The 16,386-nt window shown below is 37.3% G+C and overlaps 1 protein-coding gene across 2 annotated transcripts in view; it reads left to right on the top strand.

The window, feature by feature from the left end:
* The window catches only part of LOC120424716 (SET domain-containing protein SmydA-8), a 32,748-nt gene extending 18,830 nt beyond the window's left edge, over positions 1-13,918 (top strand). For both annotated transcript variants that reach the window (XM_039588902.2, XM_052707984.1), the window contains exons 3-5: positions 10,626-10,783; positions 10,852-10,992; positions 12,620-13,918. In XM_039588902.2, the coding sequence (XP_039444836.1) occupies positions 10,626-10,783; positions 10,852-10,992; positions 12,620-13,889 (1,569 nt within the window). In that variant the 3' untranslated portion in view covers positions 13,890-13,918. The remainder of the gene's footprint in view (positions 1-10,625; positions 10,784-10,851; positions 10,993-12,619) is intronic.
* Positions 13,919-16,386: the final 2,468 nt, after the last annotated feature.

The following is a 16,386-nucleotide window of genomic DNA, read 5'->3' as shown; positions in this document are numbered from 1 at the left end:
CCTGTAATTTCATTTTTTTTAACTTTTTTATTTTTTTGCTCCCCTTGACTTTTGTCAGAGTCGAGGGACATAAACTTCAAAAAACAACGGCCTAAGTTAAAATAAAAATCGCAGGTGATATTTGGCACCATGAAAAGAGGTTTATTCTCAAAACTTTTCGAGGTTTATTGAAATATTTCGTCGAGGAGTTTAATGCATCTTTTTATTTTGAAGATTGTTTTAATTATAAATGATAATTCTTCAGAAAAGTCGCTAAAAGTCGATGGATTTATTTACATATCAATCCAAAAAACATCTAAATCATTTGAAATTAAATCACATGTAAGTTGAAAAAAATGCTTGAAAAAGTTTTCAATTGCTTAAAATGCTCAATGCACCAATCGAAGATCTGTTGACATCATTCAATTCAGCGTCCAACGAAGCTGTCGGCCACCATTGCTAGTACCAACCACTAGTGTCTTCCTTTTAACTACAAGAACTTCGCCGCCCTGGGCTCCTAAGTGTTTGAGTACGGCACGGAGCGACGGCGCCGGATTCCCATATTTACACTTAGAATTTTAGAGCGCCCGCCGCGGGATTCGAACCTGCAACCTCTGGATTGTGAGTCCAGTGCGCGGTCCGATTGATCCACATGGGCGGGACGCAATTCAGCGTCCAACTTCTTTTAATAATAACAGTCGAGTTTTGCTCTATTAATTTTTGTTTCAAAGACATGCTCAATAAAAAAAGAGGTTTTTTTGGAAAATTGACGAAAATCGCAAAACTTTGGGGCGGTGCCGTGTTTTAATAGATCAATAGCCCCACTAAATTTGAGCATAATTTGAAAAATTCGATTTCGAATTTGTTGATTTTCGTTTACAGTTGAGGCTAAATGCCCCTAATTTTGAACACCAATAGAACGTTCTCAAACCTAATTTACCAGCATTTTAGCTTTTTTTTAAAATAAATTGATTGATTCGTCCGTACAGGTTTCCATAGAAACTTCGAAGCTGCCCATACAAAGGCTTAGGGGCATTTTACGCGGCACACCACTCGAAATCGATTTTGCTGAATTTGAATTGAGAATTGAAATTTTCTCTTGGCGTTAACTATCTAAGTTTTTTTTTCAATAATTTTTGATAAGGGTGTTTCTAGTTAGAGTTTAGTTATTCTCTGGGCGTCAACGATAATAGTTTTTTCAAAATTATTCTATGAGGGTTTGTTTATTAAGAGTTGATTTTTGATTTGGGCGTCAGCGTTCAAAGTTTTTTATGAAGGCGTATTTAGTAAGAGTTGAGTTATTTTCTTGGCTTCAACGATCAAAGTTTTTTTTTAAATATTTTTTATGAGGGCGTATTTAGTGAGAGTTGAGTTTTTTTTCTTGGCGTCAGCGATCAATGTCATTTTTTAAATATTTTTATGAGGGCGTATTTAGTGAGAGTTGAGTTTTTTTATTGGCTTCAACGATCAAAGTTTCTTTTAAATATTTTTATGAGGGCGTATTTAGAAAGAGCTGATTTTTTTCTTAGCGTCAGCGATCAAAGTTTTTTTTTAATATTTTTATGAGGGTGTATTTAGTGAGAGTTGAATTTTTTTGCTTGGCGTCAACGATCAATGTCGTTTTTTAAATATTTTTATGAGGGCGTATTTAGTGAGAGTTAATTTTTTTTTCTTGGCGTCAGCGATCAATATCGTTTTTTAAATATTTTTATGAGGGCGTATTTAGTAAGAGTTGAGTTTTTTATTGGCTTCAACGATCAAAGTTTTTTTTAAATATTTTTATGAGGGCGTATTTAGTAAGAGCTGAATTTTTTTTCTTGGCGTCAGCGATCAAATTTTTTTTTTTAATATTTTTATGAGGGCGTATTTAGTGAGAGTTGAGTTTTTTTTCTTGGCGTCAGCGATCAATGTCGTTTTTTAAATATTTTTATGAGGGCGTATTTAGTGAGAATTGAAATTTTTTTCTTGGCGTCAGCGATCAATATCGTTTTTTAAATATTTTTATGAGGGCGTATTTAGTAAGAGTTGAGTTTTTTTATTGGCTTCAACGATCAAAGTTTTTTTTAAATATTTTTATGAGGGCGTATTTAGTAAGAGCTGAATTTTTTTTCTTGGCGTCAGCGATCAAAGTTTTTTTTTAATATTTTTATGAGGGCGTATTTAGTGAGAGTTGAGTTTTTTTAATTGGCTTCAATTATCAAAGTTTCTTTTAAATATTTTTATTGGGTTCAACGATCAAAGATTTTTTAAAATATTTTTATGAGGGCGTATTTAGTAAGTGCTGTTTTTTTTTTTCTTTGCGTTTTTTAATATTTTTATGAAGGCGTATTTAGTGAGAGTTGAGTTTTTTTTTTCTTGGCGTCAACGATCAATGTCGTTTTTTAAATATTTTTATGAGGGCGTGTTTAGTAAGAGTTGAGTTTTTTTATTGGCTTCAACGATCAAAGTTTTTTTTTAAATATTTTTATGAGGGCGTATTTAGTGAGAGTTGAGATTTTTTCTTGGCGTCAGCGATCAATATCGTTTTTTAAATATTTTTATGAGGGCTTATTTAGTAGGAGTTTAGTTTTTTTATTGGATTCAACGATCAAAGTTTTTTTTAATATTTTTATGAGGGCGTATTTAGTAAGAGCTGAATTTTTTTTCTTGGCGTCAGCGATCAAAGTTTTTTTTTAAATATTTTTATGAGGGCGTATTTAGTGAGAGTTGAGTTTTTTTTCTTGGCGTCAGCGATCAATGTTATTTTTTTAAATATTTTTATGAGGGCGTATTTAGTGAGAGTTGAGTTATTTTCTTGGCTTTAACGATCAAAGTTTTTTTTAAATATTTTTATGAGGGCGTATTTAGTGAGAGTTGAGTTTTTTTTCTTGGCGTCAGCGATCAAAGTTTTTTTTAAATATTTTTATGAGGGCGTATTTAGTGAGAGTTGAGTTTTTTTTCTTGGCGTCAGCGATCAATGTCGTTTTTTAAATATTTTTATGAGGGCGTATTTAGTGAGAGCTGAGTTTTTTTTATTGGCTTCAACGATCAAAGTTTCTTTTAAATATTTTTATGAGGGCGTATTTAGAAAGAGCTGATTTTTTTTCTTGGCGTCAGCGATCAAAGTTTTTTTTTAATATTTTTATGAGGGCGTATTTAGTGAGAGTTGAATTTTTTTGCTTAGCGTCAACGATCAATGTCGTTTTTTAAATATTTTTATGAGGGCGTATTTAGTAAGAGTTGAGTTATTTTCTTGGCTTCAACGATCAAAGTTTTTTTTTAAATATTTTTATGAGGGCGTATTTAAAGAGAGTTGAGTTTTTTTTCTTGGCGTCAACGATCAATGTCGTTCTTTTAATATTTTTATGAGGGCGTGTTTAGTAAGAGTTGAGTTTTTTTATTGGCTTCAACAATCAAAGTATTTTTAAATATTTTTATGAGGGCGTATCTAGTGAAAGTTGAGTTTTTCTATGAGAATTAGCGATCAAAGTCCTTTTTAAACATGTTTATGATGGCGTATCTAGTGATAGTGATGTTTTTCTTTTAAGTGTTAGTTATGTAGAAGGCTTCATCCATCTACATCATTTTTTTTTAATGTCTATAATTTTCCATGAGGGCGTATCTAGAGTCTAGATGTGGATGATCAAAAAAAAAAAATGGCGGCCCTTCGGGCCGTGTTTTTTTTGAGGCGTTAGGGGTGTAAGCCATTTTTTCCATGGGGGGTGTTGAACACCCATAACACCCCCCTTAGATACGGCCCTGACTGTACCACAAAATTATATAAATTTTGAAGCACAATTGATTTAGATCAAAAATTCTTTCAGTGGCTTCAAGAAGGCAACAACCGGCACATGCTGATTCCTTTTGGTGCTGAAATTCGTTAAATTTAATTTAATACAGAATATTTTATAGTGATGATCAATTTTCTTCGAAAATGATCAACGGCTTCACCTTAAGGTGTTTTATTGCGACTAATAACAGGTTGTCTTATATGTTCTAATGCTTGAACAATTAGGTCGCAAGAATACGCAAATTGTAAATAGGACAGAGACCTGCTAAAGAAGCGTGAGTTTCCATTCAATATAATAAAAACACGTTTTCAAATTCAAATCCATTGTTTTATCATAATTATTTAATTTCTGGAATAAATATTTTCCAAATTGTAATCGTGGATAGGCCCTTTGGTTTATCAAACCGAGTTTCTGTAAGTGTGCGTGTTGCCGCCGCACGCCGCAATTCGAGTTGTCCAAATTTCAACCAATAATAGTGTAGGTCCAAAATAGGTTCAGCGATGTCTCCAAAATAGATTCAATAAGTCCAAAAAGCATCGAAAAAATGTTTTACTCGAAATGCTTATTACAATGAAATGGTTAATTTTTTTTCCAAATTTCAATAGTACACTTTGTTAAGCATAAATTAAGGCACAAAACAATCCTGAAACGAGCCAAATTAGTTAGACCGTTGATGAAAACCATGCGAAATATGTTGACGCTTTGCATAGTAGGTCCAAAATAGGGCCATATACCCTAAGCACTAATCATTAAAAAAGTAACGCCGAAAACACGAATATTTCTGCACCACATCCGCATGGCTTCACTTCTCACAATCGACTCTTTCATTAATCAAAAGGAGAATTTCCATAATTATTTTTATTTTTTAACATTTCATTGCTGTTATTCTTTAGTAAAGATATTTCTGGCATAAATTCTTGAAAGTTACGGATTAAATAAAAATATTACACAAAACAATCATGGTAATATAACATCTGCAGTGGTGTCACGGTTCGCTTATGAGCGTATCATAACCACTCAATCGACGAACCTATCGGGTGAGCGCTTATCGAACGCTCAGAGCGGCGGGTTTGAACGGTTCGCGAACCAAAATTTCGATCATCATTTCTCTGCTCGCTTCCCGCTTCGCTCTGAACGGAGTAAAGAGAGCGTTCAGCGAACGGTTCGCCAACGGAGAATGTAGGCACTGATAGAAAAACATATTTGTTTTTATTCTTCACTCCCACAAAATTGTTCAAATTTGTTAACGATAAAGTTATCAAGGGACCATCCATAAACTACGTGGACACCTTAGGGTGAGGGGGGGGGGGGGGCTTAACCACGTTCCATAGAAAAAAGATTTAATTTGAATGGAAATTATCCACGATGGGGAGGGGGGGGGGTGAGATTTCCAAAAAAGTGTCCACGTTTGTGGATGGTCCCCAAGGAACCAGGGAGTCCTCTGTTGACCCAGGACATAACAACATAATATAAAAAAAGTCTACCATACTCACTGGAGCTATGCGGGTATGAATCGCAGACCTCTTGCTTGTTACGGCGGTGGACCCATCGATAATAAATTCAGGGAGTCATTGGAAGACCCAGGACATCCCAATGAGTTGTTGCAGCCATGCTCTGTAGCCCTCCATAGTCACTTAAGCCGTCGGCCGTAGCCTTCTGTTGTCAAAATCATGAAATGTTTTTCTCTGAGTGCTGTTTTTTAGCTCTTCTTGCGAACCGCTCATTGATGGTCCCTCTCACTCTCATTCGCGATGAGAGAGTAAGGGTTCATGCGAATCACGGCAGGCGTTCGGATCGTGGTTCGCTCATGCTTGGTTCGCAATCATGAGCGAACCACACTTGAACGTCATGACGTATCGTTTGAACCACGATTCGAGTGAGCGAACCGTGACACCACTGAACATCTGGGAATGGGTACAACTCCCGCCCGTGTGGATCAATCGGACCGCGCACTGGACTCACAATCCAGAGGTTGCTGGTTCGAATCCCGCGGCAGGCGCTCTAAAATTCTTTGTGTAAATATGGGTATCCGGCGCCGTCGCTCCGTGCCGTACTCAAACACTTAGGAGCCCAGAGCGGCGAAGTCCTTGTAGATAAAAAGGAAGACACTAGTGGTTGGTACAAGCAATAGAGGCTGACAGCTATAAAGTCAACTTCGTTTTTAATGGGTACAACTTTTGTGTCACAAAAATTTGTGATTTTACCTCTAAAAACTAACTTAATCCACCTATGTGGTTGGAGCCTTCCTCACTCATTACCAACAATGGCTGATATGATGGGGTTGTACACAAATTTCATCTATTTTTTTAGATCCGGAATAAAAAAGTACATAAATATCACTTAACTCGCCATATCTCGAGACAGGGTTGCCAGATCTTCAATGTTTTGGTTTCCTTGGAAAGGTCTTTTGATAACCTAACCAACGATGGGTCGGATGGTGGATCCGGACATAGTTTACATACATTCAAGTGAGATCCGTCTTCCAAAAAGTACATCAATAACACTTATCTCGAACCAGGGTTGCCAGATCTTCAATGTTTTGGACACGTTGGAAAGGTCTTTTGATAAACTAACCAACGATGGGTCGGATGATGGATCCGGACATAGTTTACATACATTTAAGTGAGATCCGGCTTCCAAAAAGTACATCAATATCACTTAAGTGGCCATATCTCGAGACAGGGTTGCCAGATCTTCAATGGTTTGGACTCGTTGGAAATGTCTTTTGATAACCTAATCAACGATGGGTCGGATGATGGATCCGGACATAGTTTACATACATTTAGGTGAGATCCGGATATATGTGAAAACACATTTTTATACATAACTTTTGAACTACTTATTGAAACTTCAATCTGTATAAAACTCGATCTATGAGACCCTAAACCAAGTCGAATGCAACAGGTTCGGGTCAAATCGGTTCAGCCAGTGCCGAGAAACATGAGCTAGTTTGTTGGTCACATACATACATAGACACACACACATACACACAGACATTTGTTCAGTTTTAGATTCTGAGTCGATATGTATACATGAAAGTGGGTCTACGAACTTCATTTTTAGAGCAGGATTATAGCCTTACCTCTGTGAGGAAGGCAAAATGTGTAAATTCACCACTATTTTAGTGTTTTGACATTTTTTAAGTCCAGATTGAGGTAAAATTACACCATATAAGAGTTAATATTACATCTACAATTTTTCTCATTTCAAATATACATATTTGGGACGTACCCAAAATGAGAAATATTTTTGAAACGAATTCTCATAGGTAAGTTCCCATATTTTTTTATGGAGACGCATGATGTTTCATGTTCGATTGAAGTGAACGTATAATAGCATGATTATCGTTGAAAAACACACTTTCAATCAATTTCGGAGAAACATTTTTGTCAGTTTCATTAATATTCTTTGGATCAAATCATGTTTAACAAATCCTGTAAATTATTTAGATGTTTACAGTTAAAGTAAGAATGTTTTTGCATGAAAACAGGGTTGCCAAGCTGCCAGATAAATCTGGTAATTTCAGCTTTCTCAAGAGCCCGACATAGTAAACATAAACCATGCTCCAAGCTTCACTCCTGATTTTGCCTGATTTTTAGGATTGCTACGTTTTTTGCTATGTAGAATGGACCATTCCCCATAAATATTGAGTTATTACGTATTGTATTATTTATTTCAAATAGTGCTCAGTTTTAAAGGGCGAAGTGTTGAGATTTCGCCTTTTTGTAATAACTGTAGACACAAGTTGATTTTCCTCTTTAAGGGTGCACAGCTACCAAAGAAGTTGTTGTCTTCTTATCCCGAACGGACCCAATCCTGCAAAAAACCGATTGTAAAAATAGTCAAATTTTGTTGTAGGTAGTACTTTAGGAAACGAATAAAAAATTATATCGATAATGTCCGTAGTTTTGAAGATACTAAAATATTTGTCTATCTGTCTGGTTGATGTGCACCGTTAAAGTAGAGTTCTCGGATATGTTTCAAAATGCCGTAAACGCCACCTTGGACTCCGACACTAATTTTAATTTTCAGCTTAGAGCATTTGAAGGACGTATGTACATTTTCAAGCTTTTTTTAGATTGTTTTTTCCATAAGTAGATCGAAAACCGATGTAAATAGATTTTTTACCAATGGCGCTTACGTCCTTTTGAAAACTATTCCGAAAATTGTACCTTCCCTAAAGATTGGTATGACTTGTGACTACTGCTGGGAAAAAAATCCCAATGTGTAGAATTATTTAGAAAACTAAATGCAAAATGGGAAACATAATTTTGTTTTTTCAAGGTGCTATAAATTTGGGGAATGAGTCATTCTGGGAAATAGACCGTTCTGGGAAGTGGGATTCTGGAGAATGGCGTTCTAGGGGTTTGGGATAGAACCATTTTTAAAGTGTGGCATCGAATGACCTCCTAGTTCAAGCCAGAAATATACCCACATGGCTTGGCACATCCTTTCCCCTGTACTCTTCACATGTATAAGGACCAACTGTTCTCTGTATAATTGCCCTACAGAGCTCCACGGCCCGATCGCAAAAAGTGCTTTGAAGGGACGAGTTTTCCAGAAACCAGAACTTAAGGGCTAGCTGGGTATAAGTAAACGTAAAATGTGCACTTCGGTTCTAGCGATACATTTGGACAGTACAGAGTGGAAAAGGCAGAGCCAAAGAGGATTGAAAAAACATTCAAACCTCTTCGGCGGCGAAGTTACGGCAGTGGATCGCTCGACACACTCGCTCAACAATAGCGTGTGTGCGTGTCCCATCTGCCTAATAACAGAAGAAGCCTTTGTGATTCTATAAATAGAATTGCAAGTCCGCAATAGATCTAATTCCTGGTCGCAGTGGATAGTGGCATCGAACAAAAAAAAAGCCAGAAATATAGAATTAACAACAACAACAACATTTTAAAACTGCAAATTATTAAAACAAATGCAAATCAAAATAAATCATCAGACAAAGTGATGTATGTTTTCAAACAAAATTGTCACCTTCCGTCCTTCCCTTATCCGTCAATGGTGCATTTTGGTTTTCCAGATATTCTTGGGTTTATTATTTTTTTTTTTTTTTACTTGGCAACTTTGCTTGGAAATGATCATATATTTTCAATTAATTTCGATTTTTTGTGTTTGGGAAATCATTTTGAGCATGCAATACTTTACTTCTCTAAATTCATTTTCTTTAGTTTTATCAAATCGAAGCCTCTGTGCTCTCTTGTACTAAACTTGCAGGGATTCCTGTGAGTAGTTCTCTCAGATTTCGGTCATTAGATTTTTTTTTGTATTTTTCAATCCGACTGAAACTTTTTTGATGCCTTCAGTATGCCCAAAGAAGCCATTTTGCATCATTAGTTTGTCCATATAATTTTCGATACAAATTTGGCAGTTGTCTATACAAAAATGATGAATGAAAATTCAAAAATCTGTATTTTTTGAAGGAATTTATTGATCGATTTGGTGTCTTCGGCAAAGTTGTAGGTATGGATATGGATACACAGTAAATTTTTTTTGTGATTTTTCATAATGATCTAGTAATCTGGGACATAACAAAACTGCATACTCATTTTGACAAACTAAGTAGGGAATATTTATATCTTATAAGTTATAAACACGGCCAAAGTTGACCTCAGAAAAAATATATGAATCCTCTAAGTTTGTAGAAAAAATAAATTTGGCCGAATTTTCAGATTGAAGCCCGTCTAGAGGCAAGGTTGTTAGTTGGAATAGAATTTAGATTACAGTTGAAAATGTATAAAAAAAACTGTTTTATTAAATTCCGATCAAATTGAAAATCTCTCTATAAAAGCAGTGCAATTAGAAAAAAAAGTTTGAAGTAAAAATATTCTATGCAATTAAAACCAAGAAATGGGATGATCCCAGATTGGCCAGCATCCCATAAACACGCTATGCTCGTTACTGCGTATCATCATCATGCAACTTGTGTTTATTAAATCTGTGCCAACACCAGCCAACAGCTGAAGATCACGACCAACTCGACTTTGAAGTGACATACACGCTGCAGCCAGTGACAACAGATGGTTATGGTTAATTTTAAAATTGCTACACATTCGCTACATTGTCTTCTACGAGAATAAGAACGCCCAAAAAATCGTAGAAAGTTCACGCAGTAGAATTAAGAACGAAGTGGCGGAGGAGCTCAGCAACTCGACACTGATGAGCAATTAATTAAATAAACATTTAAAACATGCAGGCGCCTTCAACAACGCACAAATTATAAAAATAACTGCCACACGAGTGAGGCGCCGCGTGAAATAACGCACTCTCTGAATGTTCCAACGAACTTTCCTTTTTTTTTTTTTTGTTGACTCCTCTTTATGTATTCCTGTCATATGTGACATAAAATAATGCGAATATTCTCACACTCCCCGGTCCGAAATTGACGAAGGTATGTCACAGTGAATTTTATCACGCTCGTGTATGCGTAAATTTTGCAACTCTAAAATATGCCTTGCATTTTCATTTCGATTTTCAGCTGGTGGTGGAAGTGTGCCTATTGGGAAATGCGCACTCTGTTCGAAATGATTTCAATTTTCAACCGTCGCACGCACACACACACAACCACCCACGTGTGTGCTTTTTCCCGCGAGACCGCCGGAATTGGCAAAATAAATATTAAGAAAACCCGTTCGGAATGAATAATTATTATGATCAGCGGAGGCACCGTGCTCTCTCTGCGGGGGATTAAAATATTTTAAATTATTGTCAGAATAAATAATATTCGAAATTCAATTACCTGGCCACCCTCTGTGGGTCAATTGTGATGAGAATTGATCAATTATCCAACAAATTGTGCAATCGAGGGAAGTTTTTCAGGAAACATTTGAATTAATGATTTTCCTTTTTCATTTCCAATTGTTTCAGAAACAACGTAAACAGAAAAATCAACATCAACCGCATGGTTCCGATGAGCCCCAGGAATCCGTTGGAGACAATGGCGAGACCGGACAAAAGTCACCCCCGGAGGAGGAGCTGAACAATAACAAGCCATACGTCGTTCGACATTCCGACGTTTGGGGACGGTAATGGAAATTTGTGGCAATTTTAAATCAATGTCAAGGTTATTCAAAAAGAATCATATTTATTACAGATATTTAATTGCATCGCGCAACCTTAAAGCCGGAGAGGTGATCATTCAGGTTGAACCCCTGGCAGTGGGTCCTTGGGCGGAAAGTGACCCCGTTTGCCTGGGCTGCCATAGAACCTTCGAAGTGGGTGCAAAAACAGTGCGGTGAGTAATCTTGATATACCATGCGGCTCCATTAAAAAAAGTCTTACGCCAAATTAACCATTGGTATGGTAACTTTGAATGTCTAACATGAAAAAATCACCAATAAATGTTTAGCATTAGCATTATTTCGTTCGATTTTTCGTTCATATATCCAAAATTTCAAGCATTACTATGTGATTAACTTTCTCGTTTAGATCTAAAGGGAATCAAACCCTTACAAAGCGAACACCGTAACCAATCGCCCACGGCTGCTCCTAGTTCAATAACTTAAAACATAAATGAATATGAAGTTTAAATTAAATGAATAAAAAGTTCAACATTTTATCAAATTCATAAGAAATAGTTTACAGATTGGATTCGCTATTTCGAATAGAATCGCATTCTCTGACAGCTGTCAAAAGCTTGAAACCACGTGTTCGGACATTATCGAACAATGGTGTTGAAACGTCAACATCAGTTGACAACTGGTTTTAACGGTTAGGGGACCACCGATGCATAATATTTTCCTGATGAAATATAAAAATAAAAGTTACTCAAATTTATTTACAATACTTACTTTTTGTATATCTTTAAATGTGACTAGAAATTAAATAAAAGTTTGAAAAAAGTTGTTTTTGTTTATTGAACAGGCTTTTGGCATTTACTAACCCCTCGGTAATTTCGGTTTGTTTGGTTTGTTGACGTTTGTCTGCTTTTTTACTGGGCTACGGCCCAGTTATGGAGCGCCCAGTTAACGAACAACAACTGTATTTCAATTCTGATTCAATGACAACTACTTAAAATCTAATTTAAACTGTTTTAATTGCAGAATTGTTAAAAACAAATCAAATGTGCAATACGTTTTTCGACCCGAATTCATTTTCTTTGTGAAAAACATGACACTTTGATAATGTTAAAATAATGCTATTTGTCAATTTTGCCTAACAGCATACGATTAGTTTTAGCGGTTCAAACTTTGAAAATGTTGTTATAATCATTTCACAATCATCATAATAATCACTTTCTCAAAAACCCTTTCGTAAAATTCTGTTCTTTTGTGAGGAATATATGCAAACCGAGATGCAAACTTTGTTTCCACATAAAAGAGATTTTTGGAGTGAAATGTGAGTAAATGTACAATTTCTGATGAGTTTCCAAAAAAATCGAAAAATTTCTTACACCCAAAGTTAAAGCACGAGGGGATAGTCCTCATGAAAAACAACGTGAGGAAAGTGCTATTTTGAGAGAGTATAGTCCTCTCGCGTGTTCATTCGTTCATTGGAACAGTTCATCCTATTGAGTGGTTTATATGGACAAATGACCACCACATAGTCACCGAACCATGGTGGCCCATACGTCAAAGGCATGGTTCAATTTGCTGAAGGTCTTGGGTTCGAGTCTCGGTACCGGTATTTTTTTGATAGATGAACTTTTTTTGGAAAATGAACCCATGAGTAAAGTACTCTCGTTAATTTCGGGATTTATTCTCTCCGTCCGCACAAATTATATTTTACTTCCTGTACCGTGCTCTTTATCCTCTCGTATGCAGAACTCTCGAACTTTTTTAAACTTTTTGAAAATTATATATCAAATATTTCAAATTATATTAAAATATCTTACAAAATTTATATTTTTCCCTCAATTCCAGATGTCCGACCTGCAACTGGCGCATCTGTTCTCGCACCTGTACCGGACTGACCACCCACCACTCTCGCCTCGAATGCATTCCACTCAAAGAGCACGGCGTCGCCAAACTGCTCGAAACCTGCTCATCCGCCACGCAAATAAAACTTGCCTACGAAGCAATCCTGGCGTTGCGATGCCTTCTGCTGAAACACACTGCTCCGGATCGATACGAGAAGTTGCTGGAAATGGACGCCATGAACGAGCGCCGCCAGCAGATTACGTCCCTGTGGAAGCGTAACCAGGAAGCGATTGTTCAGCGGATTCGAGACGAGTGGAAGTTTGAGGAATTCAGCGAGGCAGAAGTCCACACCGTTTGTGGAATCATTGAAGTTAACGCATTCCAAATTGGTCCGACTGAGGTTCACGCCAGGGCGCTCTACCCGGAGGCATTCTACATCATGCACGATTGCACGCCCAATACGACCCATACCGACCAGCCGGGAAGTCACGAGCTAACGGTGAGACCCACCAGGGACCTGAAGGCGGGTGAACCTCTCACTCTGTCGTACTCGTACACCCTGCAGGGAACGCTCAAGCGAAGACAACATCTGTGCGACAGCAAGTTCTTCTGGTGCCAGTGTCCACGATGCGTGGATCCAACAGAGTTTGGAACGCACTGTAGCACACTAAAGTGCGCCAAATGTCCCAAAGGACTCGTTCTTTCGTCAAACCCACTCGACCAGGACGCCCCCTGGAAGTGCAAGAACTGTCCCCACACGATCCCGGCCCAGAGCGTCACCCAGCTTCTCAACGGTCTCTACAAAGAACTCGAATCCATCGGCGGAAACAACGTGGAGCTGTTCGAAAACTTCCTACTCAAATACGAACCCATCCTCCACAAAAACCACTACCTCTTCCTCTCCGCCAAACACTCGCTCTGTGAGCTGTACGGCAAAGCCCCGAACTACCTCATGCACGAACTGACCCTGGATCAGATCAACCGCAAAGAATACCTCTGCCGAGACCTGTTAACCCTTGCCGATAACTACGAGCCCGGCCTTAGTCGGCTCCGCGGACAGCTCATGTACGAACTGCAGGCCCCGATCATGGTCAAATCCCGGTATCTGTTTGAAACCCAGAGCATCACGCTATCCCAGCTGAAGCAAACTCTGAAGGAGGTGACGCGACTGTTGAAGCAAAGTGCGGAGATCTTGGGCTTCGAACCGCCCGGATCGGCGGATCATGAAATGGCAGTGGCCGCGAGGAATGCGTTGCGGGAGATGGGTGGTTGAGGGTTTTTTTTTGTTTTGTTGTTAATAAAATTGTTAATCAAAAGCGAAGTTATTGTTTGATATCACAATATCCATTTCCGTCCATCCAAGATTATTTGCTTCTAATACGGACTTCAACCTAAGTGTGCCAGAAGATTAGCGAATTGTTTTTGTTCACAACAATGTCTTTGGTTGAAGGTGTATTATTTTTTCGCCATCTTCTATGTTTACAACGTTCATAATACCATTCATGACAACAATTATTGTGTAGTCTGACTGCTTCGCTATGTTCCTTGGCAATTTTTCAATGTTTAATTCTATGTTTTTTTTCTATTTTTCGTTCTATACATAGCAGTTATTAAACTAGGGGAAGGTGGGGCAAGACGACCATATGGGGCAAGAGGAACAATCGCTCGTACGGCCATAATTTTTACAATATTGATTATTTCCAGTATGAGGACTTGTTGCTAGCAATGCAATCAGCTGATTCTACTACCACATAACCGCCAAAACGACGTAAACGACACGGGGCATTAGATTGAATAATTTTTTTTTTCAAAACCTCTGTTTTCTTATAATATTTGGAAAGTACAAAATAAGGCTTAGGGTTCGTTTTAAGGCTCATTTTATCAAAATGCTATTTTTCCTAGATCAGCAGTATCCCTACCAATGACATGCACCTATTGTAAAGTATGATTTAACTTTTGGTTATTTTTGTTAAGAGCTTTTAAAAAATCTTGTTCAGGTGGGGCAAGTGTACCATATGGATTTTTTGTATGGAAAAAATTACGAATTGCTGCAACAACATATTTTATTGGGAAATAAACACATAAAAGTACGTTAAAACAGATAAACAATTGTTAAAAAAAATTATCCACACAAAATATAGTGATATTATGAAAATTTACTATTTATCATCTAAGTAATATTTTTTTTCGTAAAAACGATCAAATTTTTAGTAAAATATTATTATTTCATCTAAAAATTAAAGAAACGTTTCAAATACATTCTAATCTGATGTATCTAAGTGATAACAGTTCAATTGTTAGCAAATTAACATGTTGTTTCATGCATTGTTTCTCTTGCCCCAACGGGTTGTTCGTCTTGCCCCTCTAGTTGAGTAGAACGCATGGAAAATAAAAAAAAATAAAATCAATTTTTTACATTAAAAAACAGGATTTTTAAAAAAAACTTGTTCTATCAAAGTCGTAGTCAAGACCTGGAATAAGATGATTATACATAAATCCGACAAATTTTTGACGTTTTAATGGGTTATAACGAGCATTTCCTTAGCTTGTTACACTTGCCCCACTTTCCCCTATGTATACTTCGATCGTGTCCTACATCCGCTGTTTTTAACCCATTGACCGATGCTGATCTCTGACTTTATCATGACCTTTATCAACGCTTGGTATAAAACGTCAACATCCTAGCCAAAATTTGAACGTTTTATGTTCCACATCCTGTGACTTACTCCATAGCTTCTGGAGTTAACAACCATCTAGAAAAAAGTACAATGTCTTAAATATATATCAATTCCAGAATTTTTTTGAAATTAAATATATCTTTATTGAATATTCTTATAATAATTACATTTCATTTACATTCTAAGTGGTATGGCTTAATGCTCTTTATCTTTGATGAATTCTTCGTTTAAACTGTTCACATTCGTTTATTAACATCAAATTGTTTTACATTTTTGCATTCAATTCAATACATTTGGGTAAAAAAGAAAAATAACTTAACATCTAATCCTAACTTAAATCTTAAATAAAAATTCATTGAAAAATTCAAAATCACTAGAACGAGTAAACTACGAATTTTATTTCAACATGAATGCTACAAGTATTTTTACTAGTTCCTGGCGAGTTTTGCACCCACGCAGTGTTGTTGTCACCTCGATGAAAATGTTCAGAAGTTCTTGTGGTGAAAACAGGTCACCTGCCTTCATTCGTTGATGCTGGTTGGTTTTCCCTCGGTTGCTGACTGAAGCCAGGAGGTGTTGTATTCTCTGCAACTTTTTGCCGCTGATTCAACGGCAATGACTGCAGATTTGGAACCACTCGAACAGATCCCGCTCCAGGTGACACCAAAGCAGGAAAATCCACGTCCGTGAAAGTTGGTGGTGTTTTGAGACGATTTGGTTGATTGCCTCGTCGTCGCTTGCTGCCGAATTTTCACAAACTCAGCACGTTTTGGGCAGCTCCGATTCTTAGTAGAATGGTCGCCGCCGCAATTGAAGCATTTAGCTTCGATGTTCTCGTTGATTGTGTTGCAAGCTTGAGTTTTGTGCTCACCTCCGCAGGTTGCACAACGACTCTTGATGAAACAGTTCCTTCCACCATGCCCAAACTGCTAGCAGCTCGAACATTGTGTCACGTCACGGTGCACTGGACGATAACGTTCCCAAGTCACGATGATGTTGAAAATTGCCCGAACTGCCTCAGCTCAGAAGGTGTTGTCGATCCTTTCTCGAGATGAACCAGGTACAGTTGATCACGATACTTGATGTCCTTGT

Source organism: Culex pipiens, chromosome 2 (assembly GCF_016801865.2).
Source record: "Culex pipiens pallens isolate TS chromosome 2, TS_CPP_V2, whole genome shotgun sequence".
Classification (NCBI taxonomy): Eukaryota; Metazoa; Arthropoda; class Insecta; order Diptera; family Culicidae; genus Culex; species Culex pipiens.
The sequence above is the reverse complement of the archived record's forward strand: the minus strand, read 5'-3'. Positions and strand labels throughout refer to the sequence as shown.